This window comes from Pogona vitticeps, chromosome W (genome assembly GCF_051106095.1).
Source record: "Pogona vitticeps strain Pit_001003342236 chromosome W, PviZW2.1, whole genome shotgun sequence".
Lineage (NCBI taxonomy): Eukaryota > Metazoa > Chordata > Lepidosauria > Squamata > Agamidae > Pogona > Pogona vitticeps.
In genome coordinates this window covers 2,011,449-2,039,336 of record NC_135798.1, presented here as the reverse complement: position 1 = coordinate 2,039,336, position 27,888 = coordinate 2,011,449, and the positions used below count along the sequence as shown (strand labels likewise).

General features: G+C 44.0%; 1 protein-coding gene and 1 long non-coding RNA gene across 2 annotated transcripts in view; both read left to right on the top strand.

Annotated features, from left to right (window-relative positions):
• The window catches only part of LOC144584981 (uncharacterized), a 464,602-nt gene extending 459,280 nt beyond the window's left edge, over positions 1-5,322 (top strand). Inside the window, 2 exon segments of the mRNA XM_078382381.1 lie at positions 2,553-4,517; positions 4,519-5,322. Of these exon segments, the coding sequence (XP_078238507.1) occupies positions 2,892-4,517; positions 4,519-4,731 (1,839 nt within the window). The 5' untranslated portion in view covers positions 2,553-2,891 and the 3' untranslated portion in view covers positions 4,732-5,322.
• On the top strand, positions 66-27,888 carry LOC144585004 (uncharacterized). The gene is made up of 3 exons (XR_013539511.1): positions 66-2,495; positions 12,339-12,459; positions 27,536-27,888. It is a non-coding gene; the product is annotated as an uncharacterized LOC144585004 (long non-coding RNA).

Here is a 27,888-nt window from a genome sequence, read left to right as displayed (position 1 = left end):
GCTATACTGTATTTAATGCTATAATTAATTCTATACCCAGATACTCTTGGTTATTAGCTAGCCTTTATTGTTTTATGGGAGGAACGGCTTCCAAAACCTCAGCTAATCTTTGGAAGCTTGGCATTTTAATAATACCTTGTACCGTATTTTTGCTCCATAAGACACATCTCACTATAAGATGCAGGAAGGAAAACAGGAAAAAAATGCTAAGGCATCAGGGGTAGGCAGCCACCAGCTCCATTACCACCCCAGCCAGCTCATCATCTCGTCAGTTGTCCCTCAGCATTGCAGAAATAAAGCAGCAAAAAATTAAACGGACAACAAGCTACGGGATCAGATGGTAAGCCTGAGGATGACACTCTGCAGCTGCACATGGAGGAGTAGGAGGAGACTGAGCCCGTTCCAGAGAGGGTGCCCACCTGACGTTTCACGACCGCATAGGAAGCCTCACTGAGAGGACCACTCCTCTCCCCCCCTGCATGCACACCCACAAAGTCCACACAGCTATTTCCCCCCTCTCGGCCTTCACTGGCACAGATAGAAAACTGAAGCATGGCCTGCGCTGCACCATGTTGGATCAGGCGTACGATGATAAACTGATGATAGATGGTGAACAAAGCAATATCGGCAGCAGGCATGAGAGGGGGAAGCTGGAGGCGGTGGCGTGGAAGACGGGAGGCGAGCTTTTGTTGCCGGCGGTGGGAACAGTATTTGCTCCATAAGATGCACACACTTTTCCCACCACTTTTTTTGGAGGGGGGAAGTGCATCTTATGGAGCAAAAAATATGGTACCTCTTTTGAATATCTAACGCATTACAACTTTTTAATCTTTTAAATTAATTTCATCGTATATTTTACCCAGGTGTGATGCTTAGGGGAACAAGAGTTTAAGTGTCTAAAGATATTGCTTTAGCCACAGAGCAATGTGGGCTATTTTTGCTCTTCGGGAGTCGTACCTGGTCAGGCTTGTGTGCAAAGCTTAAAGTACACAGTCAACAGTATAATGTCCCCAAATCAGGAGATAAGTGGGAATCTAGGGTTAGAAGCTTGCCCACATTTGTCCATTTCCGCACCTTCTAGGTTTCACTCAGCCTAGGGTTCAAAGGCTGGTGAAACTGGAAACTCAAGTTGGCCCCTTCCCCTAGTGGAATAGCACCTTTAAGGAGGGGCAATCCTGACATGGTGGCAGTGTTGGAATCATTTTTCCCCTCAGTCTTGTTGTGTTTTACTCTTTCTGTGTGTGCGCACGTGTTTGTTTGAAGTTTTTAGAACTTGCCACAGTTTGCATCTGAGGTGGCACATGGAAGAGGCTGTAACTGCATTTTGGAAGACTGCTATTCTTAAGGTTAATGAGCACAGTGGAAACTTCCCCCGTTTGTTATTTTGCTTAGCCAGATGGGGCAGCAAAGATGATTAGGAATGAAGAGAATATTCCTGACATCTCCCTTCATGCACCTACAAGTCTCCCAGTCATGGTGTCGAATGATAGAATCATTTGATTTATCAGGCCATCAAGTCCCACCCCTTGCTCAATGATATATCAGAAAAGTAGAGATGAACTCAAATTAATTCCAACCTCCCCAATAAAATTCATAACTTCTCCCCAGCCCCTGGGCTGACTCAGCCACTCAAAATTTCATCATGCACTACCAGGGTCTTCTCTGTTGGTGCTCCAGTCTGGGAAGTGGTTCAGCCCTTCCCTGCCTCCTCTAGCAGCTGACAGCTCCAATGAGGAAGCGAGACAAGGATTATCCCCACTGAGCTAATGATTGGTTGACTGCAGGAGGAGGCATGGCAGGGGTGTGGAGAGGATATGTGCTGCACCTGTGATTCTGTACCCATGAATTTTGTCAGTTGGGCTGAAATTAATTCAGGCCCATTTTTATAAAAGAGTGCTATCAGGTCTCTCCTGGTGTTATTCATTCCCTAACTAGGTAACAAGACCATAGGATTAGCTCAGGCTAATTTCTGCTAGAAGCTGTTCCATAAGAGGGTGAAGATGAGTTCTGCAGTTATATAAGACTGGTTGAAATCAGGATCAAGTAAGGTAAAAAAATAATTAGACATAATTTAACAAAAGAAAACAAATAACAAACCACAAATGGACCAGAACCAATACAAAATATAAACCGTCCACAATGTTGAAAAAATAAAGACAGAAAAAATGCATATCTCCCCTCAGGCTTCTTTTTTCAAAGCCAAACATGCCCAGTTCTTTCCTTCTTTCTATGTTGGCTTTTGGTTCTTACTGGATTGTTTTCAATCTGCTTGCAGAGTGTCTGCTTTGTAATCTGCTCTAGAATTTCCCCTGAGGTGGATGTCTGGCTGACTGGTCTGCAGTTCCCTGGTTCACCTTTTTGAAGATAAAGACAATGTCATCTCTTCTCCACCTGTCTGGCTCTTCACCCATCTCCCATGACACGAGAATATTAGACAGTGCTTCTGCAATTTCTTCAGTTCATCTGGCCCTGGGGATTTGAACTCATCGAGACAAGTAAGGTTTTTCATTTACGTTGCACTCCTATTTCATCTCCTTTTTTCTCTCCATCAGGTGATGAACAGGACAATGGGAATTCTGTGGAGCCAGTTGTTCTTTCAGTGAAAAAACCCATGTATATAGCGGTTTAAAAAATTCAAGCCACTTAAAAGGAGGAAAAGGGAAGAAGAGAAGCAAGGGAAAAAGAGAAAAAGAGAAAAAAAGACATATCCATCTTCTCTTGCTGTTGATGTTGATGCATTTCTGATCACCTGAAAAAATCAACAGGGAAAAGGAAGGAGAAAAGGTTCCCTGGGCAGATAAACATTCAAGGGTGCCTCAGATGACAATAGACTTGACAAAGTCCACCCAGAGGAGAAACAAAGTCAATACATAGAAAAAAGAAAGAGTGTCATGATGCACAGTGATTGTACTTTCCGTGAAAACCCTCTGAGAGGTGAGAGAGAGTACAAATGCCTACAGTGTGGAAAGAGCTTCAGTCAGAGCAGTAGCCTTTTTTCCCATCAAAGAACTCGCATTGTTGAGAAACCATATAAATGTATGGAATGTGGAAAGAGCTTCAGTCAGAGCAATAGCCTCAGTTCACATCAAAGAACTCACACTGGGGAGAAACCATATAAATGCATGGAATGTGGAAAGCGCTTCAGTCAGAGCAATAGCCTCAGTTCACATCAAAGAACTCACACTGGGGAGAAACCATATAAGTGCATGGAATGTGGAAAGAACTTCAGTCACAGAGGTAACCTGAGTTCACATCAAAAAACTCACACTGGGGAGAAACCATATCAATGCATGGAATGTGGAAAGAACTTCAGTCATAGAGGTAACCTGAGTTCACATCAAAAAACTCACACTGGGGAGAAAACATATAAATGCATGGAATGTGAGAAGTGCTTCTGTAACAGATCTCACCTGAGTTCACATCAAAAAACTCACACTGGGGAGAAACCATATCAATGCATGGAATGTGGAAAGAGCTTCAGCCAGAGTGGTAACCTGAGTTCCCATCAAAGAACTCACACTGGGGAGAAACCTTATAAATGCATGGAATGTGGAAAGAACTTCAATTGCAGCAGTCACCTTAGTTCACATCAAAGAATTCACACAGGGGAGAAACCATATAAATGCATGGAATGTGGAAAGACCTTTAGTCAGAGCAGTAGCCTCAGTTCCCACCAAAGAACTCACACTGGGGAGAAACCATATAAATGCATGAAATGTGGAAAGAGTTTCCGTCTGAGAGGTCTCCTGAGTTCCCATCAAAGAACTCACACTGGGGAGAAACCATATAAATGCATGGAATGTGGAAAGAACTTCAGTTGCAGCAGTCACCTTAGTTCACATCAAAGAATTCACACAGGGCAGAAACCGTATAAATGCATGGAATGTGGAAAGACCTTTAGTCAGAGCAGCAGCCTCAGTTCCCATCAAAGAACTCACACTGGGGAGAAACCATATGAATGCATGAAATGTGGAAAGAGTTTCCGTCTGAGAGGTGTCCTGAGTTCACACCAAAGAACTAACACCGGGGAGAGACCATATAAATGCATGAAATGTGGGAAGTGCTTCAGTCAAAGCAGTTCCTTGAGATCACATCAGAGAATTCACACTGGGGAGAAACCATATAAATGCATGGAATGTGGAAAGAATTTCAATTATAGCAGTAACCTTAGATCACATCAAAGAATTCACACAGGGGAGAAACCACATAAATGCATGGAATGTGGAAAGAGCTTCACTCACAGCATTTCCCTGAAGTTACATCAAAGAACTCACACTGGGGAGAAACCATATAAATGCATGGAATGTGGAAAGAGTTTTAGTCACAGCAGTCACCTGAGTACACATAAAAGAATTCACACTGGGGAGAAACCATATCAGTGTTTGGAATGTGGAAAGAACTTCAGTCAGAACAGTAGCCTAAGTTCGCATCAAAGAACTCACACTGGGGAGAAACCATATAAATGCATGGAATGTGGAAAGAACTTCAGTAAGAACAGTAGCCTAAGTTCACATCAAAAGAACTCACACTGAGGAGAAACCATATAAATGCATGGAATGTGGAAATAGCAGTCAAAGCAGTCACCTGAGTTCACATAAAAAACTCATACAGGGAGAAAAACATAAATGCATGGAATGTGGAAAGGGCTTAAGTCACAGCAGTTCCCTGAGTTTACATCAAAGAACTCACACTGGGGAGCGTAAAGAATTAGAAGGCAACTGGCATGTGTAGTCATACAAAAATGGAGTCTGTTAGGTTTACTCTATAGTTTGGATTGAAATCCCTGAATGTTTCAAGAGAGTGTTGTTCCAACTTTGCTCTGCCTGGCACCAAGATAAGAAGCAAGGTTAAGAAGATCAAAAGGGAGACCGAACACCACATTCGTCTTAATTGGGATAAGACACCTGCAGATCTCATGCGAAATAGGGTTGGAGAACTGTCTTACACTCGCCTAATCCTAATTGGTTGACAGCTCAGAAGTGTCACAACGAAGGTGGTCCAGAGACGTATAGAAAAATTGTTGTTTCATATATGTGACAGATGGTCGTTGATGATGATAGAGTGAGAGAAGAAAGTGTTTTGTGTTTTTAAAACAAGAAGGAGGAGAAATTAGCCCAGCTGCTCTAGAATGCTAAGATATAGACTGTTAGTCATGATGATTATTTAGCTTAGTTTAGTTGTTCTTATTTTAACCAAGGTATAATAAGTTTATTGTAATCATGGTAATTGCTTGGATATAATTATGCTTTATGCTTTAATGCTGCGACTGTATTTTAGTGGAACTATATTATTTTCTTAATAAACCAATTATTCTTCAACAAAGGGATTGAACAGCAGGATTGCAACTAAATCCAGTGGAGATTGGAAAGATCACTAAATGCTACTCTATAGAGAGGTCCTACCTAGCCTCCTCATTGTCACATTGTATAAGAACAAAGGAGACGGGGCGACTGCAATAACTACCGTGGCATCTCCTCAGCATTGTAGGGAAGCTGCTTGCCCATGTTGTGCTGAAGAGTCTCCAGGTGCTTGCAGACAGAGTCTATCACCTGGCAGGAGAAAGTTTCAAATAGAGTAGTCCTAGAATGAGGTGGAATAGTTAGCAGGTATACGCTACTGAAATAGCAATGTCTATGTTGTCTTGGGCATGTCATGAGAATGGCTGATGGTCGGATTCTGAAAGATCTCCTGTATGGAGAATTAGTGCAGGGAAATCGCCCCAGAGGGAGACCACAGCTGCGATATAAGGACATCTGCAAGTGGGATCTGAAGGCCTTAGGAATGGACCTCAACAGATGGGAAACCCTGACCTCTGAGCGTTCAGCCTGGAGGCAGGCAGTGCATCACGGCCTCTCCCAATTTGAAGAGACCCTTGTCCGGCAGGCTGAGGCAAAGAGGCAGTCCCGAAAGCAGCCAAATCGGGGAGCTGGACAGGGGACAGATTGTATTTGCCTTCAGTGTGGAAGGGATTGTGTCACTCTCGAATTGGCCTTCTCAGCCACACTAGATGCTGTTCCAAGTCCTCCATTCAGAGCATGTTATAATAGTCTCTCGAGACTGAAGGATGCCTGATCTTACCTCTCAGCAACCAATCACAGAGCAAGGATAGTGACATGCAAGGCACATGGATGATGGGCAGCTGACTGATTGGCATGAAGGACGGGAAAGAGGTCTGCCTTTTCCAGAGGGCTTCCCCTCCTGACCCCAGCTGTTCAAGGCCCAGTGAAAGCCACCCACACTTAGAGCCATCCACACAGAGGTTTTAGTGCAATAATATAATAATCATCTTAAGAGCATCAGAGCGGAATGTGACCTTCCGGATCCATGGCATCCAGGAGGCACCTCTGGGAAATTACCTGAATTCGCAACCACTGTGAAACCCTGAATGAAACCCCTCCAAGACAGAGATAGCTTTGGTCCCCTTTGGGGGATGACCTCGACTGGGATCTGGACCAGGGGAGGGTGTGTGTCCCCTTTGGGTTCTGTTGGACCCTCTCCTGAGCTTTCGATAACATTGTCCACGGTCTCCTTCGGGGTCTTTTTCTCTCAGATGGGACTTGGGGGATCTTTTTAAAGGTGACTCCGGTCCTTCCTGGAGGGGAGAACTCAGCAGCTGATGCTGGGGGAGTCCAGTTGGACAACCTGGCCTTTGACCTGTGACATTCCTCAGGGATCTCTTTTGCCCCTTATGAATGATTTCAATAGGGTTTTTAAAAAGGTTTATTGTGCTTTCTTGGTTGTTGCTTCATTTTTATACTGTTTTTAGTGTGGCAAGTACGAGTGTTTTCTAATAACAAGCTTTGGCTAAATAGAGAAGTACGCCTTTTATTAAAAGCCAGAAATGCTGCTTTTCATTCTGGTGATGAACTACAGTATAGAGAGGCCAGAGCTAAACTGAAAGGGAGCATTAGGGATGCCAAAGCTATGTACAGCCAGAGAATTGAGCAACATCTTGAGAGTTCTGACACTCGTCGAGTATGGCATGGCCTATGACAAATCACAGGGCAGAGTGACAAAAAGTCTGTGCAGCAGCAGTGATTTTTTGGCTGAGCAGTTAAATCAATTTTTCAGCCGTTTTGAGGTGGAAACAGGAACAACCATTATTCCAGCACCTACTGTCTATAATACATCACTAGAATCTACCATCGACAGACAACCACTAGTACTGCAGATTTCAGATGTGAGATGCGCTTTCCGGAATATTAATATTTGAAAGGCAGCTGGACCAGATGGAATCATGGGACGAGTTGTTAAGGGCTGTGCTGCAGAATTAGCTGGAGTTTTTATGGATATTTTCAATCTATCCTTGTTGCAGTGTTCTGTCCCCACTTGCCTGAAGACATCTATTATAGTGCCAGTCCCCAAGCAGTCAGCTGTGGTATCTCTCAATGATTATAGACCAGTAGCTTTAACATCTGTTATTATGAAATGTTTTGAGAGATTGGTGCTGGATTACATTAAGGCTAGTCTTCCACCTTCTTTGGATCCATGGCAATTTGCATACAGGAGAAATAGATCTACTGATGATGCTTTGTCCATTGTACTCCATACTGTATTGAGCCACTTAGAACAACAGGGAACTTATGCGAGGCTGTTGTTTGTGGATTATAGCTCTGCTTTTAATACCATTCTAACAAATAGGTTGTTTTTTAAAATGATCAACCTGGGATTACCTCAAGAGATCTGCGTGTGGATAAAGGACTTTCTGACAGATAGGCCACAGTCAGTAAGGATGGGATGTCACCATTCTTCTACCCTGGTACTAAGTACAGGAGCTCCCCAGGGCTGTGTGCTAAGTCCCTTCCTCTATTCCCTGTACACACATGATTGCACCCCACTGTAAAACACCAATGCAGTTATCAAATTTGCAGATGATACGACAGTGGTGGGGCTCATAAATAAGAACAATGAGTCTACTTTGGTGTAAAGAAAATCATCTCACACTTAACATCAAAAAAACTAAAGAATTCATAATTGATTTTAGGAGGAAGAGAAATGTACATTTACCACTGTACATAAATGGCAAGGAAGTGGAGAGAGTTGGTAGTTTTAAATTTCTGGGTACTTACATCTCAGAGGACCTCTCATGGACTATAAATGCCGACATGCTAATGAAGAAGGCACAGAAGAGGCTGTATTTCCTGAGAATGTTCGGGAAGTTAAATTTATCACAGCATTTACTGTCATACTATCGTAGCACTATTGAGAGTGTCCTAACCTATGGCATTCTGGCATGGTTTGGGAGTAGCTCTGTAGTGGACAAAAAAGCTCTACAGAGAACCATTAAAATTGCCCAGAATATCATCGGGCTCCAGCTACCAACCCTGGATGACATCTTCACATCCCGCTGTCTAAGGAAATCACATAGCATCCTGAGAGACTCTTACCATCATGCTTATAACTTTTTTGAACTGTTACCATCTGGCAGAAGATATAGAACAATTAAGACTTGGACCACATGTTTTCTGAATAGTTTTTATCCCAGAGCTATAATTGTAATTAATAATGAGCTTAAAGACCACCAGTAGTGAATAATTAGTTGGACTGTGTTACTTGGCCTGCGGATGTTTGTATTTTTAGTGGGGGACTTTTAGTGGGTGAGGAGTGTTTGGGGAATTTTATGTGTGTGCATGTGTCTGGTCTCTAGGTGTCTGTAAATTTCGTTGTATGCGTATACTGTGTATATACTTACAATGACAATAAATTATTATTATTATTATTATTATTATTATTATTATTATTATTATTATTATTATTATTATTATTATTATTATTATTTTGTTTGATTCTTTTTTTTCCTTATTTGTCTATTTCCTGTTTTTAGCTTTAAATATTACCTTCTTATGATGTAAGCCACCTCTGGCCTTTCTGAGGAGAAAGGAGGGGATATGAGATAAGAGAGAGACCCACCATTGATATATACATTTTAAAAAACCCTTGTGTTCCAAAGGCTTTCTTTGAGAAGCTCAGCCTTCCTTCTCCTTTTTCCTGAAGGTCGGCAGGCAGGTTGATCCCCAGGAAATCCACTTCCAGTGCTTGGAGGCCATCACGGAGAAAGCCTGGCTCCTGGGGGGTGGTTTTCCAGGCCTCTCTTGGGGTGCCCCCCCTTGCAAAGGGCAGGAGGGGCCAAATCGTGGCGGGCTTGCTAACGGGACCCTGGCACTTTGGATTTGTCACAGAAGCCAATGTTGGAGGAATCCCATTGCAGGAAAAAAGGGAAAAATCAAACATGGAGAAACCTTGAAGAAAAGGAGAAAGTGATGGTGTGCGGGGGGGTGCCTTTTGTGCCTCTTTTTCCAGATGTGCTCCTTTTTTGCTTTGAGACGGATTTCCTGGCCCTAAGCCCAACTTTGAAGTCTTGTCTCTGGATCCCAGCCTCTGAACGGCAAGCAATCTTGGGGAGGGGGGGAGATCTCCTTTCCGCCTCTGCCCCCAAACCCGTGGCCTTCCTGGGCCTCTCTCTCTTTCTGCCCTGCTTTCCTGGGGGGGGGGGGGAGAAGGCTTTTCCTGCAATGCAACAAAGAAGTCCCCCCAACACACACACAGAGAAACACCCCCAACAGACAGGCACAAGGAGGGAGGCAATCCGTCCACCCATCCCCTTTCCTGCAGCCTGGGATCTTGTCGGCCCTCCCCTCTCCTCCATCCAGAGCCTCTGAAGAGTCCCCTTCAAACCCCATAGACTGGGAGGGGGGGATCCTGAAGAGGCCAGGTATGGGGGGAGGAGAAGAGATCGTTTTTCCTCCATCTCCGCAAGTCCTTAGCCCCCCCAAAAAAAGCGGAATCCGCTCCCTCCCCTTGCAAAGTGGCCTTTCCCCGAAGAACAATGGAGATCCAATGAGAACTCGCTCCTCTCACGGGTCACCCGTTGCTGGGCAGAAGCCCTCCAGGGCGTCTAATAATGGCGTCTATGAGGGGGTTGCCTGGCAACCCGGTGACGCTCAGGTGAGAGGTTTTGGCTCCATCCAGAAGACAATGGAGACGCAATGAGAGCTTGCTCCTCCTCCTGCTCCTTACGCGTCACCTGTCTCCGGGCAGAAGCGCCTCCCTCTGGAAGGCTGGCTGGGCAAGAACCCCCCTTTCTTTCCTCTCGAGTGACTGACGGGCTGCTCTCCAAGCCCACCCACTGCTCGTCTCTGCGCACGCGCGATATCCCCTCCCTGGCTGCTCGGCTCGCCCTCCCTACTGCGCATGCGCTCCTCTTGGCCACAGAGGGGGCATGAGGTGGGGGGACCTGTAGCGCCTGCGCAGTGGAGAAGGCGGCCAGAACGTCTCCCCTCAGGAAGGCCGTTGGGCGGGTTTTAGAGGCAGTTTTAGAAACATCCCCCCCCCCGTCCCTGGGAGAGTTGGGGGTGGGGGGGGGCTGAGTTTTCCCCAACAGGTTTCAGAATCGCGGGCAAGGGGTTTTTCTAGGAGGAGCGGGAGGCTTAAAACGTCCCTTCAAAGTAGAGCCTGTCAGAGGGAGGAGCAGGAGGAGGAGGAGGAGGAGGGGACCCCCCCCAGGTTGTGGGTGCCCCCCCCCCCGGGGCACGGACTCTCCCTGGCTGAGCGCCTCCAGGCTGAGAGAGCCCTGTTTATCCAGTGGAAGCCAAGGCAATGCTTTTCCCCCTCTGGGTCTCCTCGAGAGGGAGGCGGAGGGGGGATTCAAAGGGGAGAAGGGGGTCTCTTGGGGGGGCCAAGAAGGGGGAGGCAGGAGCCCCGGCTGGGCCTTCCGACTCACACGCCCGGCTCTCTCGGAAGGAAGGAAGGAAGGAAGGAAGGAAGGAAGCTCCGGCTCTCTCTCTGGGCAAGTTGAAAGATGGCGACGAGCCTTCCTGCTTGCAAAAAGGAGTGGTGGGGGCCCCCCGGTCAGTTTGTGCAAGGGACACACACACACACACACACATATCCACAAAAGACACACACAACAGGGCCTCCCTCCCGCTCTGCCTGCCAGGAAGGCCAAAAAGGCGTCTTCCCGCCTTCTCCTTCTTCTCCTCCAAGTCATTTCCCTTAAAGAAAAGAGAAAAGGAAGCCAGATGACAAATCTCACCCCAAACATGTCCGATGGGTGGCGGGGGGGGGGGGGCCCGGGCAGTGTCCAGCCTGGGGCAGGGGGAGATCATGACAGGACATAAGAGGAACCGGGCGGTTGAGACGTGTCAGGAAAGGCTCTTTGAAACAAGCCTTTTCGTGTTTTCGTGTGAGGGGGTAAAGAGTTCTTTCAACCTCCCTCAGGGTCTGCAAGGCTTCGGCGCCTGTGAGAGTCGGTGCGTTTCAGGTGGCGACTCTTTCTGCAACCGGCTAGCACGTTTTTTGGGGGGAGAAATGACAGAATGAGGCTATTCTGGTGAAGAGATACCACTCCATGTCACCAGAGTTGTTCATTTTGCATTCTGACAGGATGATTTCTGTAGCTAAAGGGAAGCCGCCGTCATTCATTGCTGAACCCGAGTCGCTGCCTGTTTCTGTCAGCCTTTAGGCCGGATGAAGGAAAGGATGAAGGAAAGGGAGGTCATCCTCGGGAAAGCTGATTTCTCCAACGCCCGTCTGCTCTGTGGCTCTTTTGCCACGACCGCCGTGTCGTGCGGGAGATGCTGTTTTCTCCTTTTTAAACCAGCATTTCCACACACTCTGCCCATTTGCCTTTTAAAACCCATAGGACTGTTTTTAACATTCTGGGTGGCCTGAGGCCCTCTGACCAGGAGGAAAGGGGGCTACGAATGAGAATTCCTAAATCCTGAAGAGAGAAACGGGTATGTTTGCTTTGCCCGGTTGATTAGGCACGACAAAGAAATCAAGGCCCCATGGCTGCACAGAATGCTTAAAAACAGAGAAATTGCTGAGCTGGGGAAGTGGAGTTCGTTGCCTTCAAAACATGCTGAAGGGACTGATGGGCAGCCGGAGCCTGATGAACAATTAATTAACCCTGAGGTTGTAAACTCCGAAAGTGGGGGAGGGAGTGCTGTCTGCTCAGGCAGAGGTTTCTGCCTCTGAGTCAGGTCATTTTCCCCAGATGTTTCTGTTTGGAGCAGAAAAGTGATCCCTTTCTGACGTCATAAAGGGACGCGGCTGACTCTGGTTTGCCTTCCTCCCCAGTGATGCTGCTTTTTCTGGCCACCTTCGTCTCCAAAGGACGTTGCATAGAATTACTCCTTGTTTCTACTGGCCCAGTGTTTCAAAATCAGTCAGATGTAATTGTCCCAGCTGTCCTCTTTGTCAGAAAACTGGATGTGTGACTCACGTTACTGAAGCTGAACTTCAGAGCATGCCTGTTATTTTTAAACCTTTTAAACAGAGTTGGGACTTTGTGGGATCTTTTCCACCTAGTAAGACTCTTTTCTCCTTCCCGCTTCCAGTGGCCTTTGAGGAGGTGACCCCATATTGACCCCAACAGAGCGTGGGATCTTCTGGATCGAGGCTCGAGATCTTTGTACGAGGACCTCCTGCTGGAGATTTCTGGGAACGACATCTCTCCAGGTAACTTTATTTTTTAAAAAAATGTCTAGTACATACACAATGCAATAGCCATTCCCACTACTTACTCCCTCCTCCCACCCCACTCTTTGTCCCATTGCAGATGTGGGATATAAGAGGTTCAAAACATGCTCTTAAAATGTTCACATTTCATCCTGGCTCATGATCCCCCCAAATGTAAGAGCCTCAGAGACTGATTTTAGCTTTGCTTCTCCTCAATATCTATGAAAGGTTCCCCCTCCTCAATAAATAAATTAAAGGGGGGGGGAGCTGAAGAGTTTTCATTCCTTTGGCTGCCTGAAGGGTTTTTTGTTAATTTTTCCTCTAGTGTGATATTCTGGCTGTGAGTTATTGGTCCCATAAATGAGATCAAAAACCACGAAACAGGAAAATCCAGGCTCCATTCACTCCCATTTGAAGTTAACTGCTTGAGTCAACACAGTTCCCGGGACATGAACTCTTGGCAGCCTGCATTTAAAGTCTGTTTCGATTTTACTAAAAAGAAACCACTTAATGCCGCATCTTTACTGTTTAATGACTCAATTTTGGTAACGTAAGCCAAATTAATTAGCTATAGGGAAACTGTTCTGTTCAAAGGACTAGAAAGGCCAATTATTAAACAACATAAGTTTATTTAAGTGAACAAAGAAAGCATTTCTCTACAGTTTCATTTCTAAGCAACAGCATAACGGTTCAGCACCTTCTATAAAAATTAACTATTAAACAAAACAAAAACTAAACTATAAACTAAGGTAAACAAACGATATTCTTACGCAGTCCATATTGTGGAATTAGGTTCCTTCGCTTGGATCAAAGAAATGCGACGCCATGTTTTCAGAATCCCAAAACTCTCTTCTCCCTCTCTGAGTTACTTTTTCCAACCTCCAGTAAATTTCTCCAACCTGCCCCCTCCTGACATATTCAACCAATCACGAAGGCAAGAATTAGCATAGGGTACGCACTACTTTTCCACCAACACCAAAGAATTGTTTATCATTCAGGTTAGAGATATTTTGACTCTGCCGTGTTTTTCTCTCCAGCTGCAGCGATAAGAAAAGCTGAAAATAACTACTAGTAATTTTCCAGAACTTAGCCTGTGTCAGACTCAAAATGGATTCCTCTATGGTTAAGACATGACTACATAACCCATCTCTAATTAGAAAAATACATTTCATCACACTGGCCATCTAACACGTAGCTTATAAAAGGTGTATAAAGTAGATTTGCTGAGCCCTTCCATAAAGTGATTTGTAAGGCTAACTCTGGAGATTTGATTACGGATTGCCTAGGAATCATTCCGGTTTCATTAAATCTCTCAAAATGCCTCAGGTTTCTTCCAGAGCCCTCAGAAATCCTGAAACTAACCTCTTTTTCCACTAGAGAGGTGCGTTAGAAATCATAACTTCACTGGTGCGAGATGCCACTTCTGGAGTCTGCCCATCCTCTTAGAACTGCTGAGCAGGAAGGGACCCTCTGGATCATCGACTCCAGCCCCGTGTCATGGAGGCTCCGTTCGCTCTCCAGCACTTTATTTCCCGGGCAGGTTCTTTCATTTCTGCCTGGTTGACCCTTCAATGGAGCCTTTTGAACCCTGTTGGACCGGTCCCGCTTCCAGATCTCAACGCCCCATTTGTGTTCCCTCACCACACCCAGTCTGTCCTTACAGGGAGGCCTGTTTCTAAATCCACCAGGCACGAGTATATTGTCCTTATATTTTGTGTTAAAGAAATCTTTTTAGGAGAAGAACAGTTTTTCTTTAAATAATGGGCAGATCTAAGAGTCCTTTCTCCATCCAGCCTCATAGGAGTTATGATAGATAGATAGATAGATAGATAGATAGATAGATAGATAGATAGATAGATAGATAGATAGATAGATAGATAGATAGATAGATAGATAGATAGATAGATCCTTTATTGGCAGAAGTAAACATTGGACATAGTTACAGTGGTTTGTGAAGTAATTACATACATTATATAGGCATCCAGAGGGGAGACAAGTGGAGGGGATTCCTGAGGAGGCTCAAGATGGGAGGCCAGGCATGGGTGGAGAGGAAGGGATCCCCGTCGCGCCCAGCTGACCCCCTCTTCTGCCCCAAAGCCCCAATTCTGGGACCCCCTCTTGTCCCCCGTTTGCAGCCCCCCTCTCCCCCTCCCTCCCTCCTTCCCCCTGCACTGCATAGCCCGCTTCCCACCTGGGAGTGAAGCTGGAGGGGGGGTTACCTTGAGGAAGGAGAAATGGGGGGGAGGGAAAGAGCTCCAAGCGACGCTCCCTCCTTTCCGCCTTTGTCATCCCCCAAAATGGTGCCTGCAGGATCTGGGGAAAGAAGGGGGTCTCCTCGCATGAAAGCCAAGGAGGACCCAGGACATGCACGGAGAAAGAGCCCTGGTGTCTTGCTCAGGTGGGAGGGGAGATCGAGACCCCTCCCAGACGTCCCATCTGCCCCCCTCCAAATTTCCCCCCTCAAGGAGGAAGACGAGGAAGCACAAGAGAAAAATAGATGCCCCCACTTCCCTCCACTTGCAAGGCCTCCATGCATTGCAGACCAAGTGGGAGGAGGGGCCCAATCTGAATTTTATATGGTCTCTGGGCTTTGGGGGCCAGGCTCTTTTTCTGGGTATTTTAAAAAATATCTTTCTGCAACTCTCTATTGAGAGTTCTGGGCACTTGCTTACATTCCAATAAAATGCACAACGGAAGGCCAGCTCTTTTAGGTGAGAATTAGCTGTCAGAAGTCCCCTTCTTTACCCAGTTGTTCTTGGTATCCACCCTCACCAAAGCCTAGCAGTTTAGGAAATAAGCCTCAGGAGGTGATCTTTAACTATGAAAGGTTTTGTGTACTTCAAAGTTTCCCAGCCAGGTCGATGAAGGGGGCGGGAAGGGGACGATCGGGGAGCTGGGGACCTCCCCTCTGGGCAGAAGAGGAGGAGGAGGGAAGGGGGTTAGTGTCGGGATCTGCAAGATGAGGGGAAGTAGGGGTCTTGCAGATGAAGTCTCAGTACAGGAATTTGTAGATGAAGCCTCCCCCTCGCCCAGCAAGGGGGAAAAGAAAAGACGGGACACTCGAGTGTATGGCAGCTGTTCAGAGGCGGAATCTCCTGTTCCCCCGCCTCCTCTTCTTTTATTGTATCCCCTACTACATTTGCTCTAGTTAATCAATACTATTTTAACCAGAGGCATTTAATTTCCTGAATACACAGCCAGAATAACCAGAGTGCTGGTAAACAGAGACAGCTAATTTCCTTGAATACACAGGCATCAGTAAACAGAGTGGTTGGTAAACAGACAGGCTGGTAAACAGACAGTTAATAGTAAACAGGCATAGATAACTCCAAATATACAGACAATGTAAACATTCCTGAGGGAGACACTTTAACTACATTACCCAGAGACAATAGACAGCAGGTTGATGATTATCCTTACTGGAAACTAGTCAGTTTTAGCATGAGGCCTGCCATTGCCACAGATATATACATTGTAACAGCATAACAGCATATATTTTCCCCACAGGTTAGGGTCACGTCCAAAATTACCCCCAGGATTTTCATTTTTTACCCCCTTTTGGGGTAATTTAACCCTGTTCCCTGACCACTGAGTTAAGAGAGTGTGCGGTAGGAGGCAGCTTGGGACTGCCTAGCTTCTGCTTCTGAGTGAGCGTGTTTGTGTTTGCAGGGAGGTTTGGGACTGCCCCCCTTGCACCCCCCCTTGACCTCCCTTCCGAGAAGGCTTCTGGGGGGGTTGCGGATCGTGGCCCCTTCGCTGGCATCGCTCCTGGTCTGGAGGGTGGGAAAGCCGCGGCGGTCCCCCCTCCCCCCAATACTCCCCCCCTCGGGAAGGAGGCTTGGAAGGGGGGAGAAGACGGGACTGGCTGGGACGGAGGGATGTGGATGATGAGGATGATATTTCATTTCTATATCGCCCATCTGGCAGCCAAGGCAGTTGATGCCCCTGCGAGGGAGGGAGTTTCCTGGCCTCGCAAACCAGGCCCTGACCTGAACCCAAACCCTCAACACCCCCCCCTCCCCTGGGCTCTTCCCACCCACAGCAAAGGGGGCAGGAGAGCCCCTGGGGGGAGGGGCTGCCCATTTCCTACACTGGGAAAAGTGTGTTTGTGCGAAACGTGCAACACCTCTTCTTCTGGTGTCGTTTCCTCCACCTCCCCAGTTTGTCCTTCTGCTGCTGTTTCAGCCAGGTCTCCTATTTGAAGCCAGTCTCTCCCCAAGGACATCTCTCCTCCTAATCCTGGGATGACCCTGATCTCCAAGTCTTTCTCTTGTCCTCAGTATTTTTTAGTATGGCCAAACTGGCAGCACCCAGAGGCAAGATGTTTCGATGGCCAGGTCTCTGTACTTTGTTAGTTTTTCCCATTCTTTATTTTCAACTCTGGCCTCCCGTGGAATGGCAATGTCAATAATCCGGGCATTTCTTTTTTCTGTTCCTACCATCTCTGGTCAAGGTGTCTATCCGTTTGGATCCAGAAATCCCACAAGATCTTGACTTCCTCGTTTTCTGACACTTTCTCTACCTGATGTTCCCACAGGTTTTTGAAGTCTGGCAAGTTCTATTTTTTGCATAATGACCAGTGCACTAGCCTTGTAATCTGTTTGTGAAATCTTTGGACATTCACCGATGAGGTGTGATAAGGTTTCATCTTTGTCTTGGCAGAGTCGACATGTGCTGTTAGCACTAACCCCTTGGATCTTAGCTTCCATCACGTTGCTTTGGAGTGCTTGTTCTTGTGCAGGAAAAATCAAGCCTTCGGTTTCTTTCCTAAGGGTCCCCAGTTTTAGCCATGCCCACGTTGAATTAGGATCACGTTTTCCATCGGTATTTCTCAGGTGTTGTCCATGTAGTGGTTTATTTTTCTAACTGTTTCTTTTCAAGTTCTTGTTTCTTTTATTGAGCCTTGGTTTCTGTGGTTTTCAAAATAGTCTCCTTTTTTGATTCAGTTCTTCTAATTTGTTTTGATTCCATTCTATTATTCTAGCTGGGTATCTAATTACTGGAACAGCTCATGTGTTTATGGCTTTGATTGCATTTCCCCCATTTAATTTTGATTTTAAGGTTTTCCACAGTATTTTTATTTATTGATTTATTAGATTTATACCCTGCCCATCTAGATTGAAGTCTACTCTGGGCGGCTAACAATGAAAAATGGAATAAAAACAATATAATAAAGTAAAAAACAACAATTGTAATGTGGCACAAGATGGGGAAAAGAAAGGGAAAAAACTCTTTTGGTAGTTTCTCTTTCTGTCAGTTCTTTAATTTTTGTCTGCATGATGTTGTCTGCTTCTAGTATTCCAAGGTATTTAGAATTGTCACCACTTGAAAGTGATTTTAGAATATTGCCATTTTTAAAAACTCTATATTCCATCTAGGTTTTTTTAATCCTGCCACGGTGAATAGACAGAGTGACACTTTTGTCCATTCCAAATTTCCTCTGGATATTTTAACTAAATATTTGCACTGTTTACCCGTGATTTTATCTCTGTGGAACTTTTTGCATTTAGTTTTAGGTCATCCATTTATAACAGATGATTGATTTTTTTCCTGCTTGTTGTGAAATATGGTAGTCCAATCCAGGTTTAATTAAAATTATTGACACAAGGATTAGTGAGATGTCAAACAGCAGTAGTGACAAAGAATTCCCTTGAAATATTCCTCATTTGATGTTAACTTCCTCAATTTCTTGACCATGTTTTTATTAATCCCATGTTTTTATAAATTTAGGCAGGTGTTAATTCAGCTGTGTGACAATGAGTCAGATGACTTTTTATTGTCTGTCCAGGGCATGCTAAGGTTTGTTTTTCACCTTTTTGTATTCTTTAGTATCATTTTATCAATAAGCAGCTGATCTTTTGTGCCTCTTGACTTTTTTAAAGTTCCCTTTCTCTTCAGTTGGGTAGAGGGAGTTTTCAGTTAAATGCTTAGATATTGATCTTGCCAGCAATCGTGTGAGGAGCTTGAACATTGTTGGAAGGCATGTAATTAGTCGATAATTACTGGGTTCGTTGCCCTTTTTATTACCAGAAATGTGTGGCATGTTGTCATCTAGTCTTCAGTTGTCAAATTTTGAAGTGGTTAAACGGCACTGCTATATGTTGATGGAGACGTGTTTGATGCTTTAACCAAACTCCATGCAGCTCCTCTCAACCAGGTGCACTCCAGTTTTTCACAGCCTTTCCTTGCCCCTTAATCGTTTCAGTTGTTATTACAATATCATCCTTTGTTGTAGGTTTTTCAGGCTTTTTGGCCGTGTTCTGGAGGTTTTTCTTCCTAACGTTTCACCGGTCTCTGTGGTTGGCATCTTCAGAGGACAAGAGTTAAAACTCTGTCTGTGTTCTGGTGTAGCTCATGGGATGGTTGGTTATTTGTAGCTGTGGGATACCTTTCGTCCTTTTCAGGAGCTTTGTTGATTATGGTGATCAGGTTTTTTTTGTTATGAGCATATTGTTGTGATAAGGAGCAGAGATGATCTGTCACTGTCATTGATGGGTGTCATTAGCTAATCTTCAGTGTGCAGTGATCACCCGTCCTTGTGGCTGGGTAGAGTTTGTTTACCTTTTTGCAGGCTGTATTTTTAGTACTGGGAGCCAGGCTTTATTGAGTTTTAGACTGTCTTCTTTTTTTGTTCAAACTGTGCTGATGTTTGGGGATTTCAAAGGCTTCCCTGTGTAGTCTAACAAAATGGTTGCTGGTGTTATCCAGTACTGCTGTGCTTTGAAATAGAATTTCATGTTCAGATTGTTTTAGGGCATGTTCAGCTACTGCCAATTTTTCCAGTTCTTTTAGTCTGCAGTGTCTCTCATGTTCTTTAATTTTAGTGTGGATGCTGCGTTTTGTGTTGCTGTTGCTGTTGTTGTTGTTGTTGCTGTTGCTATTGCTATTGCTATTATTATTATTATTATTATTATTATTATTATTATTATTATTATTATTATTATTATTATTATTATTATTATTATTATTATTAATAATAATAATAATAATAATAATAATAATAATAATAATAATAATAATAATAATAATAATAATAATAATAATAATATCCTGCCCATCTAGTCGTTGAATACTCTGGGTGGCTTACAACAGACTCGGCAAATAAATGACAAATATGTTTCAATCTAAAAAAAATGTAAAGTAATGCACATTGGGGCAAATAAAAAACCCAAAACTCTATGGATCGCACATAAATGGCAAATAAATGACCATCCAATTGAGCAAGTCAAATCTTGTAATCTTTCAGTCCTCAGGATCTTGGAAGACTCAATTATCCAACACTATTGCAAATGCTCAGAGAAGTATTGAGTCACTCATACATTTTTTCTTTGCAAAAGGAGGTCAGTATATACCATCGGCCATATAGGTCTTCAATGCCAAGGTGTTGGCACAGATGTTCTATGGTGCACAGTGGTGTAGATACAGAAATTTTACTGCAGTGGAGTCCGTTCAAACGAAATTTCTGAGAACCGTTCTTGGAGTCCCGAGTTGTGTGCCAAATGTACGTTTACGATTAGAAACAGGCCAGATGTTGATAGAGTCTTGGGCATGGATACTTAAGTTACATTTTTGGTTAAAAATGTTCTTCACCCCTGTGGGGTTGGGTTCCCTTTGTGCTAACTGACAAGTTTCAATCCAGATGGGAAAGATCTATGGATGAGAAATTAAATAATTTGGGCCTCTCGGGAAATGCTATATTGTTAATGGGCTATACCAAAGCAAAACAGGACCAACCCCAGCGCATCACAGATTGTGAGCTGCAACACCCTGTCAGCACAGCTACGGCCCATCCTGGCTTTAGAGATGATGGTCAAGCATTTTTACCTGCAAGCTATCTGAATATTCTGACCCAAAATAGAGAAAAGCTTTTACATGAGCAGAGTTTAATGTACTTCCTTCTGTCCTGGCTGGAAGGCAGACACAAGAACATTCCCTACGAAGAGCGCTTACGTCCTTGTGAGGCTGGTGTGGGGGAGACGGTTGGCCATGTTCTGTTGTATTGTTCTTTCTACACGGGTCTCTGTGACACTTGTATTCCTCCAATTTTGCAAAGCATCCCTGGAGGAGATGATGAGAGTACTATTTATTTATTTATTTATTTATTTATTTATTTAATTAATTAATTAATTAATTAATTAATTAATTAATTAATTAATTAATTAATTAATTAATTAATTAATTAATTAATTAATTAATTTATATGCTGCCCACACTTCCCAAAGGTCTCTGGGCGGCTTACAGCATTTATACGAGTTATCTGCTGGCAGACCAGTGTCCATCAGTAACGATTAAAGGGGCCGGATTCTGTGCAGCAGCACTAGCTTGCAGGTGAGAAATTGTGCCGTAATCCTCTAGATATATACATGTATATATGCATATACATATATACACCCAGCCCCTGAGATTCCATATGCTAGCTAGGGCTCATTTTGCCCTTAGCGAGACGGACAGGTACTAGATGAGTCTGTTTTCTGCTGGAAGAATTTTTCCCCAGTCTCTCTATGTTGCCTTTCGGTTCTTACTGCATTGTTTACATTTTTAAATTGTTTTGATAACTTGGGTTAGGGTGTGGGATACAGAAGGTAAGAGGGGAAAAAAGGGTTGGGGTTGAGGGGGGGAGGAGAATCAAAAATATACTAACATCCTTTCCATTCATATTGCAATATCAAAATTCAAACTCCGCTTTTCTACTATTTTCTGCCTTCCAGATTTTAGTACACGTTTTAATCTATGTTATTCAACCACTGTCTGGTGATTCTAGCCATTTGTAGAATAGGTCCCGTCTTTCAGTTGCCTTTTGTAAAGGACAGTCCTTCATCACTTCTGATTGAATGTCCATTTCTGCCATTTCCCCTATCTTCTCTGTAAGTTCTTCTTGCTTCGGTACCACTGGACTTTTCCAATTTTTGGCATAGAGAATTCTGGCTGTGGTGACTATATATATAAAACTATACACTTCTTTGGTTTCTCTATATTATCTGGTATCATATTCAATAAAAACAGTTCTGGGGTTAATTTAACCTTACAAAGCAATATTTGTTGTAACACAGAATGCACTCCTATCCAATATTGTTTCGCTATTCTGCAAGTAGAGAGTCTTGGATTCATACAAATACGAACCCAAGGCAGATGTTTCAACATCACAATAATCCAAGTTTATGCACTAACCACCAATGCTGAGGAGACTGAAATTGACCAATTCTATAAAGACTTACAACGCCTCCTAGAACTGACACCAAAGAAAGATGTTTTTCTCATTCTAAGGAATTGGAATGCTAAAGTAGGGAGTCAAGAGTTAGGGTGGCAAGCCGCTGTTAGACCGTTTAGGAGGACCTAGGCGTAGATGGCCCTCTTTTCGTTTAACTCCGCCCCTTTTAAGGTACGTGAGTCCTGTGCCTTCTTGGGGTCTTGCTTTTTTCATGACATGCCCCACGACGTCTCCCGCTATATTATGCACAGCCGTCTTAATGTGGGGTTTAATAAACTCAAAGCCTCTCCTCAAGAGGAGGATGGCCTTTCGGAACAGCCCACGAAAAATCCCCCCCAGCCCTGCACCGTACATATTTACAGCCCCATGAAAGTCCACGACCGGCCTGTGCATTATAGTAAGCTCTATATCTCTGTAGTCTTTTAACACCACCATTTTCACGTTCTTCTTTTCTCTTCCTAAGCACAACCTTTTCTGGGGCGAATATGCAACCTCACAACAACTTTCCCCAAAGTGAATGGCACATTTTGGTTCTGATCGGTCTTTATTTCAATGGTTATCGTGTTGATGTGATTCTTACTCATCAGCACGTAATGCGGTTTGTCGTAGATAATTGTGATACATTCGTAGGTTTCTCCCCTAACAGGGATACAGCGTAACAGAGGTACAGAGTGGTCTCCCACTATCTGATGCTCTATAATATCAGTATAGACGTACAAAGAGCTGAAACCTCCGGCAAGATCTGCAGCATGATGTATTTCTCTGACAGGTTCATCTGGAGGGACACCCAAAATCCGGGCTAACTCAGCACCAGCTGCGAAGAAGTAACTTTCAGGACCCGTGAATCTAACTTTGCCCATGAACGTGTCGTAGGTCAGCCACACTTCTTGTAGATCTATAGCTTGTTTGATAGTATCATTCATGTTGTTCAGAAGATCAGGGATGTCCTTGTAATAGCCCCTGTGTAACTGAAAGGACCATTTATTTGTACCCTCAGAAAGGGTAAACGGGGCATTTTTAAGGATTGTGTACCAGCTCCGAGGATACTGTATCTCAGCTAGACCGACTTCCCAAACCCCAATCAAATCTAAGGGTCTGGGTAACATTATTCTGTAGGCATCCTTCAGTCTCGAGAGACTATGGTATCGTGCTCTGTATGGAGGTCTTGGAACAGTGTCTTGTGTGGCTGAGAAGGCCAATTCAAGAGTGACAATCCCTTCCACACTGGAGACAAATCCAATCTGTCCCCTGTCCAACTCCCTGGTTTTGCTTGTTTTGGGACTGCCTCTTTGCCTCGGTCTGCTGTACAAGTGTCTCTTCAAATTGGGAGAGGCCATGATGCACCACCTGCCTCCAGGCTGATCGCTCAGACGTCAAGGTTTCCCATCTGTTGAGGTCCATTCCTAAGGCCTTGAGATCCCACTTGCAGATGTCCTTGTAACGCAGCTGTGGCTTCCCTCTGGGGCGGCTTCCCTGCACTAATTCTCCATACAGGAGATCTTTTGGAATCCGACCATCAGCCATTCTCACGACGTGCCCAAGCCAACGTAGACGGCGCTGTTTCAATATTGTATACATGCTGAAAATTCCAGCTCGTTCTAGGACTACTCTATTTGGAACTTTGTCCTGCCAGGTGATACCAAAAATGCGTCGGAGACAACGCATATAGAAGGTGTTCAGTTTCCTCTCCTGCCGTGCACAAAGGGTCCAGGACTCGCTGCAGTATAGGAGTGTGCTCAGGACACAGGCTCTATAGACCTGGATTTTGGTGCATGCCGTCAACTTCTTATTAAGCCATACTCTCTGTGTGTCTAGAGAATATGGTAGCTGCTTTCCCAATGTGTTTATCCAGCTCGACATCTAGGGAGAGATTGTCAGAGATTGTTGAGCCAAGGTACACAAATTCATAAACAACCTCCAGTTTTTGCATGGAGATAGTAATAGAGGGAGGTGAGTCCATGCCCTGGCACATGACTTGTGTTTTCTTCAGGCTGATAGTCCAAAGTCTTGGCAGACCTTGCTAAAATGATTTATGAGTTGTTGGAGGTCTTCAGCAGAGTGGGCAACAATGGCTGCATCATCAGCAAAGAGGAAGTCCCGCATGCATTTCAGTTGGACTTTGGTCTTCGCTCTCAATCTAGTGAGATTAAAGAGCTTTCCATCTGATCTAGTCCGGAGATAGACACCTTCTGTTACAGTTCCAAAGGCCTGCTTCAGCATGACAGCAAAGAAGATCCCAAACAAGGGTCGGCGCAAGGACACAGCCTTGTTTTACTCCGCTTCGGATGTCAAAGGGATCTGATGTTGAGCCATCAAAAACTACAGTGCCCTTCATTTCCTCATGAAAGGACCTGATGATGTTAAGGAGTTGAGGTGGACATCCAATCTTGGGAAGTATTTTAAAAAGTCCGTCCCTGCTAACCAAGTCAAAGGCCTTTGTGAGATCTATGAAGGCCACAAAGAGTGGCTGTTGTTGTTCCCTGCATTTCTCCTGCAACTGTCTGAGGGAGAATACCATGTCAGTGGTGGATCTATTAGCTCGGAATCCAGACTGTGATTCTGGAAGGACCTGGAGTCTCTTCAGCACAACACAGGCAAGCAACGCTGAGAAGAGAGATGCCAGGGTAGTTATTGCAGTCGCCACTGTCTCCTTTGTTCTTATACAGTGTGACGATGTTTGCTTCATCTTTGAATTATTCTTGTGCTCTGTGAAACATTTTGTGTGTCTCTTTGTATTGTACTTTTTTAACGTACACTCCAGTTCGATATTATATTTTGATTTCTCAGTTTTATGGTTTCTTTTTTTTGTGCTCTTCATGTAAACTTTTTGTGTGGAGATATATATATATATATAATTTGTCTCTCTGATTTTTGTTGCTTTACTTCTGTAAAATTTTTCTTTGTGTCTTTTTAACCCTTTTTATAGTGTGAATGAATATGTATTTTCCTCGAATCTTAATTTAATTTTAGAGTTTTTGTCTTGAAATTTTTAGATCCTGCATTGCGGTTTGTTTTTATGCCCTTGTTATATTTCTTTTTGCCTCTTAAAATACACTTATAACTAAATCATTAAATGTTACTGTTTTTTTCAGGCATTTCATTTTCTTGCAATTGAATTTTATTTTCAGGGTCATTGGATTTAAGTGTCTTAAATAACTAACTAACTAAATAAATAAATAAATAAATCGCCATGGTGAGGGGGGCAATGATAACTTCTTCAATGGCTCAAGGGGGTGTTTCAAAAGCTGACCTGCTTCTGATGTGGGTTCAAATGTCTGAAACCTCAATTTTCACAGGGAAACAGAAATGACTTATTTTGTTTTCCCCCTACTGTCAATCTTCTAAAACCTTACAATAAATGTTTTAACCTGTTCTAAATGTTTACAAATACAGTGGTGCCTCGCACAACGAGTGCCTCACACAACGATAAATTCACACAACGATGGCTTTTTCTGAAAAATTTGCCGCCTCACACAACGATGTTTCCTATGGGGAATTTTCGCACAACGATTTTGGGACCATGCTTTACAGAACGATTGCATTTTGGGTCCCCTGTTTCACTTAACGATGTTTTCAAAAAAGAGCAGGAAAGGTGGCTGTTTGGCAATGCTAATTTGTTCTTCTATCTGCCTGTACCCAGGATGCATTGCACCTGTGCAGGGAAGGAATAAAAAACCTTCCCCATGCATCCTGGGTTTCCTTTCCCACATGAAGTTCAAAGGTTGGCTTTGCCTCTTTGCTCTGTCTTGTGGGTGCTTTCTGTGCTGGAGAACTTTCAAAGGTAAGCTTGCATTTCTTCTCCTGGGTGGGTGGTGGGTTTTACAGTGTATCTGTACTCTACTGTATTGTAAAACTCTGATGATTTTTGCAAGGGGGAATTTGGGTCTGTCTGGCTTTGGTTATGGGGTTTTTTTCATTGGGGAAATTGCAGGGGGGTTTTTGGCTGGGGGTTTCTGTGGATTTGTGTGGGATTTGGATGCCCAAGTTCAAACCTGATTTTAAATTTTTTTTCCTGCATGCTGCTTCTTGGTTGGGGGCGTTATGCTTTGTGTGTGTGGAATTCTGCAAGGAAATGGTTGCTGTTCTCTTGTGGCCATGCCTGCCTGTGGGATTTGGATGCCCAAGTTCAAATCTGATTTTAAAATTTTTTTAACTGCTGCCATGCTGCTTCTTGGTGGGGGGGGGTCTATGCATCTCAATGGGGCATAAATTTTTTTACCAAAAATTAATGAAGACTCAGAAACTGTTTTAAATGCTTGGACTCGTTAGTGCAGCTTGTGAAACCTTTGCAAACTTAATCTGGCTTTGTTCTGAGTCTTTGTTAATTTTTGGTGAATTTTTTTCTCCCCCATTGAGATGCCTTGAAGCCTACTCAATGCATTTGAATGGTGGATACATTGTTTCACACAACGATGTTTCCTATGGGGATTTTCGCTTAAGGACGGCAATCCATTCTAATTGGAACGATTATCCAGTTTTCAATGCATCTCTATGGGAAATGGTGTTTCACAGAACGATGTTTTCACAGAATTTTTTTTTGAACCAATTAACATAGTTGTGCGAGGCACCACTGTATACACAAGTTATGGTACAATAAAACCTGTTTATTAGAAGACATATTACAAGGGTATCGTAAAGCAAACCTCAGGGATAGTAGAAGCACATGACATTCAGATTAGCTTAATTTTGTTTTAACCTTTTATAAATATATACAAATATGCACTAGGTATGGTAGAATAATTTTTTTTTATTAAAAACAGTATATTACAAGGGTATTGTAAAACATACATCTAAACCTCAGGGGTTGTATAAACACATGAAATACAGGACAGATTTACAGTCTGTATATTCCTGCAGGGTGATTTCTCATCATCAACAGCCTCACCCCTCTCCGGTGGATGTGTTTGAAACATTGTTTTCTGCCGCTTTCAGGTCATTTCTTTGTGCCCCATATCCACAGTCGCACTCAAGCCCGTCATCATCATCATATCACCCTCATGTCCAGGGTTCTCCTGTGTTTCAGCTTGAAACATTCTCTCCTGTGATTGATAATGAAACAAGCTTTTAATAATTTTTAAAAAGATCTTAAACCCCCAACCCTAGCATAAAACCCTAACTATGGGTTTTAAAGCCCTTATATGCCGTTTAGAAATTTGTGCTTACCGGGCAGCCTTTGGCATCACTCTCAAAGCCCTCATATGAAACCTCTTCCACGGTCAGGTCCTCAGAACCATAGGCATCTGCCACAAAATCTGGTTTCGCTAGCACACAGCCATCCATATCCTCTGCTGATTTCAAGGCATCTCTGTCTTCAGGCAGCCTTCCCCTGAGCCTTGGAGGGGGGCCTAAGGGGCACAAGGGCTGAAAAAAAAACAGAGCCCCATAGTAGTAACCAAGGAGTCACAAACGCCTTTTGGGTTTCCCTGTATCCTTTTGGCTTGTTCCAGGGATCAGGTTTTCTTTGTCAGCCATCTCCTCCAAGACACACCGATCTCTGCAAAGAGGTACAGGCTACACAGAATGGCCTCGAAATCACCACTGTGGCGTTTCAGCAACCACTGTGGACTTTCAAACCCAGGCAGCCTAAGTGCATGCCCTACGGCCCACCCCCTTTCTAACCAAACCACTCCTCCCCACCCCACCCCACCCCAACCCACCAATCACTTCCCATTGGACTATGGGGGCCGCCTGATGTTTTTTATAGTTACACATTGTCTTTAAGTTGCAAGCTTTTTTCAAAAGTCTCTAGGCTTGTGAGAGGTGTCCATTTTGTGTCTTGTTATGTGAAAAATGTTTCACTTTGGATAGTCTTAAATCAGTTTTAATAAATGTGGGTTTTTATTTTTTGTACTCTTCAACTTATTGCAGGTTTTCCTTGTCGGCCATCGTCTCCAAACCGTCCAGGTCTCTGCAAAGAACGGCAAGCGCGCAGAACTCTCCAAAAACCCTGCTGGGGCCTTTCCAAGACAGGCAGCCTTAGGCCCACACAACTCCTTCAACCAATCCCTTTGGTCTACAGGGCTGCCTGATGTTCAAAGTTACACCTTGTCTTTAAGTTGCAAGCTTTTATTCAAAAGTCTATAGGCCTTATGAGAGCTGTCTATTTTGTGTCTTATTAATGGCTGATCAACTTCTATCTGAATCCTATGGCTTAAAAATATGGGATGGTTCCTAGACAATTAAAATGGGGTTTTAATACAAACACACACTTGGAACAAAAT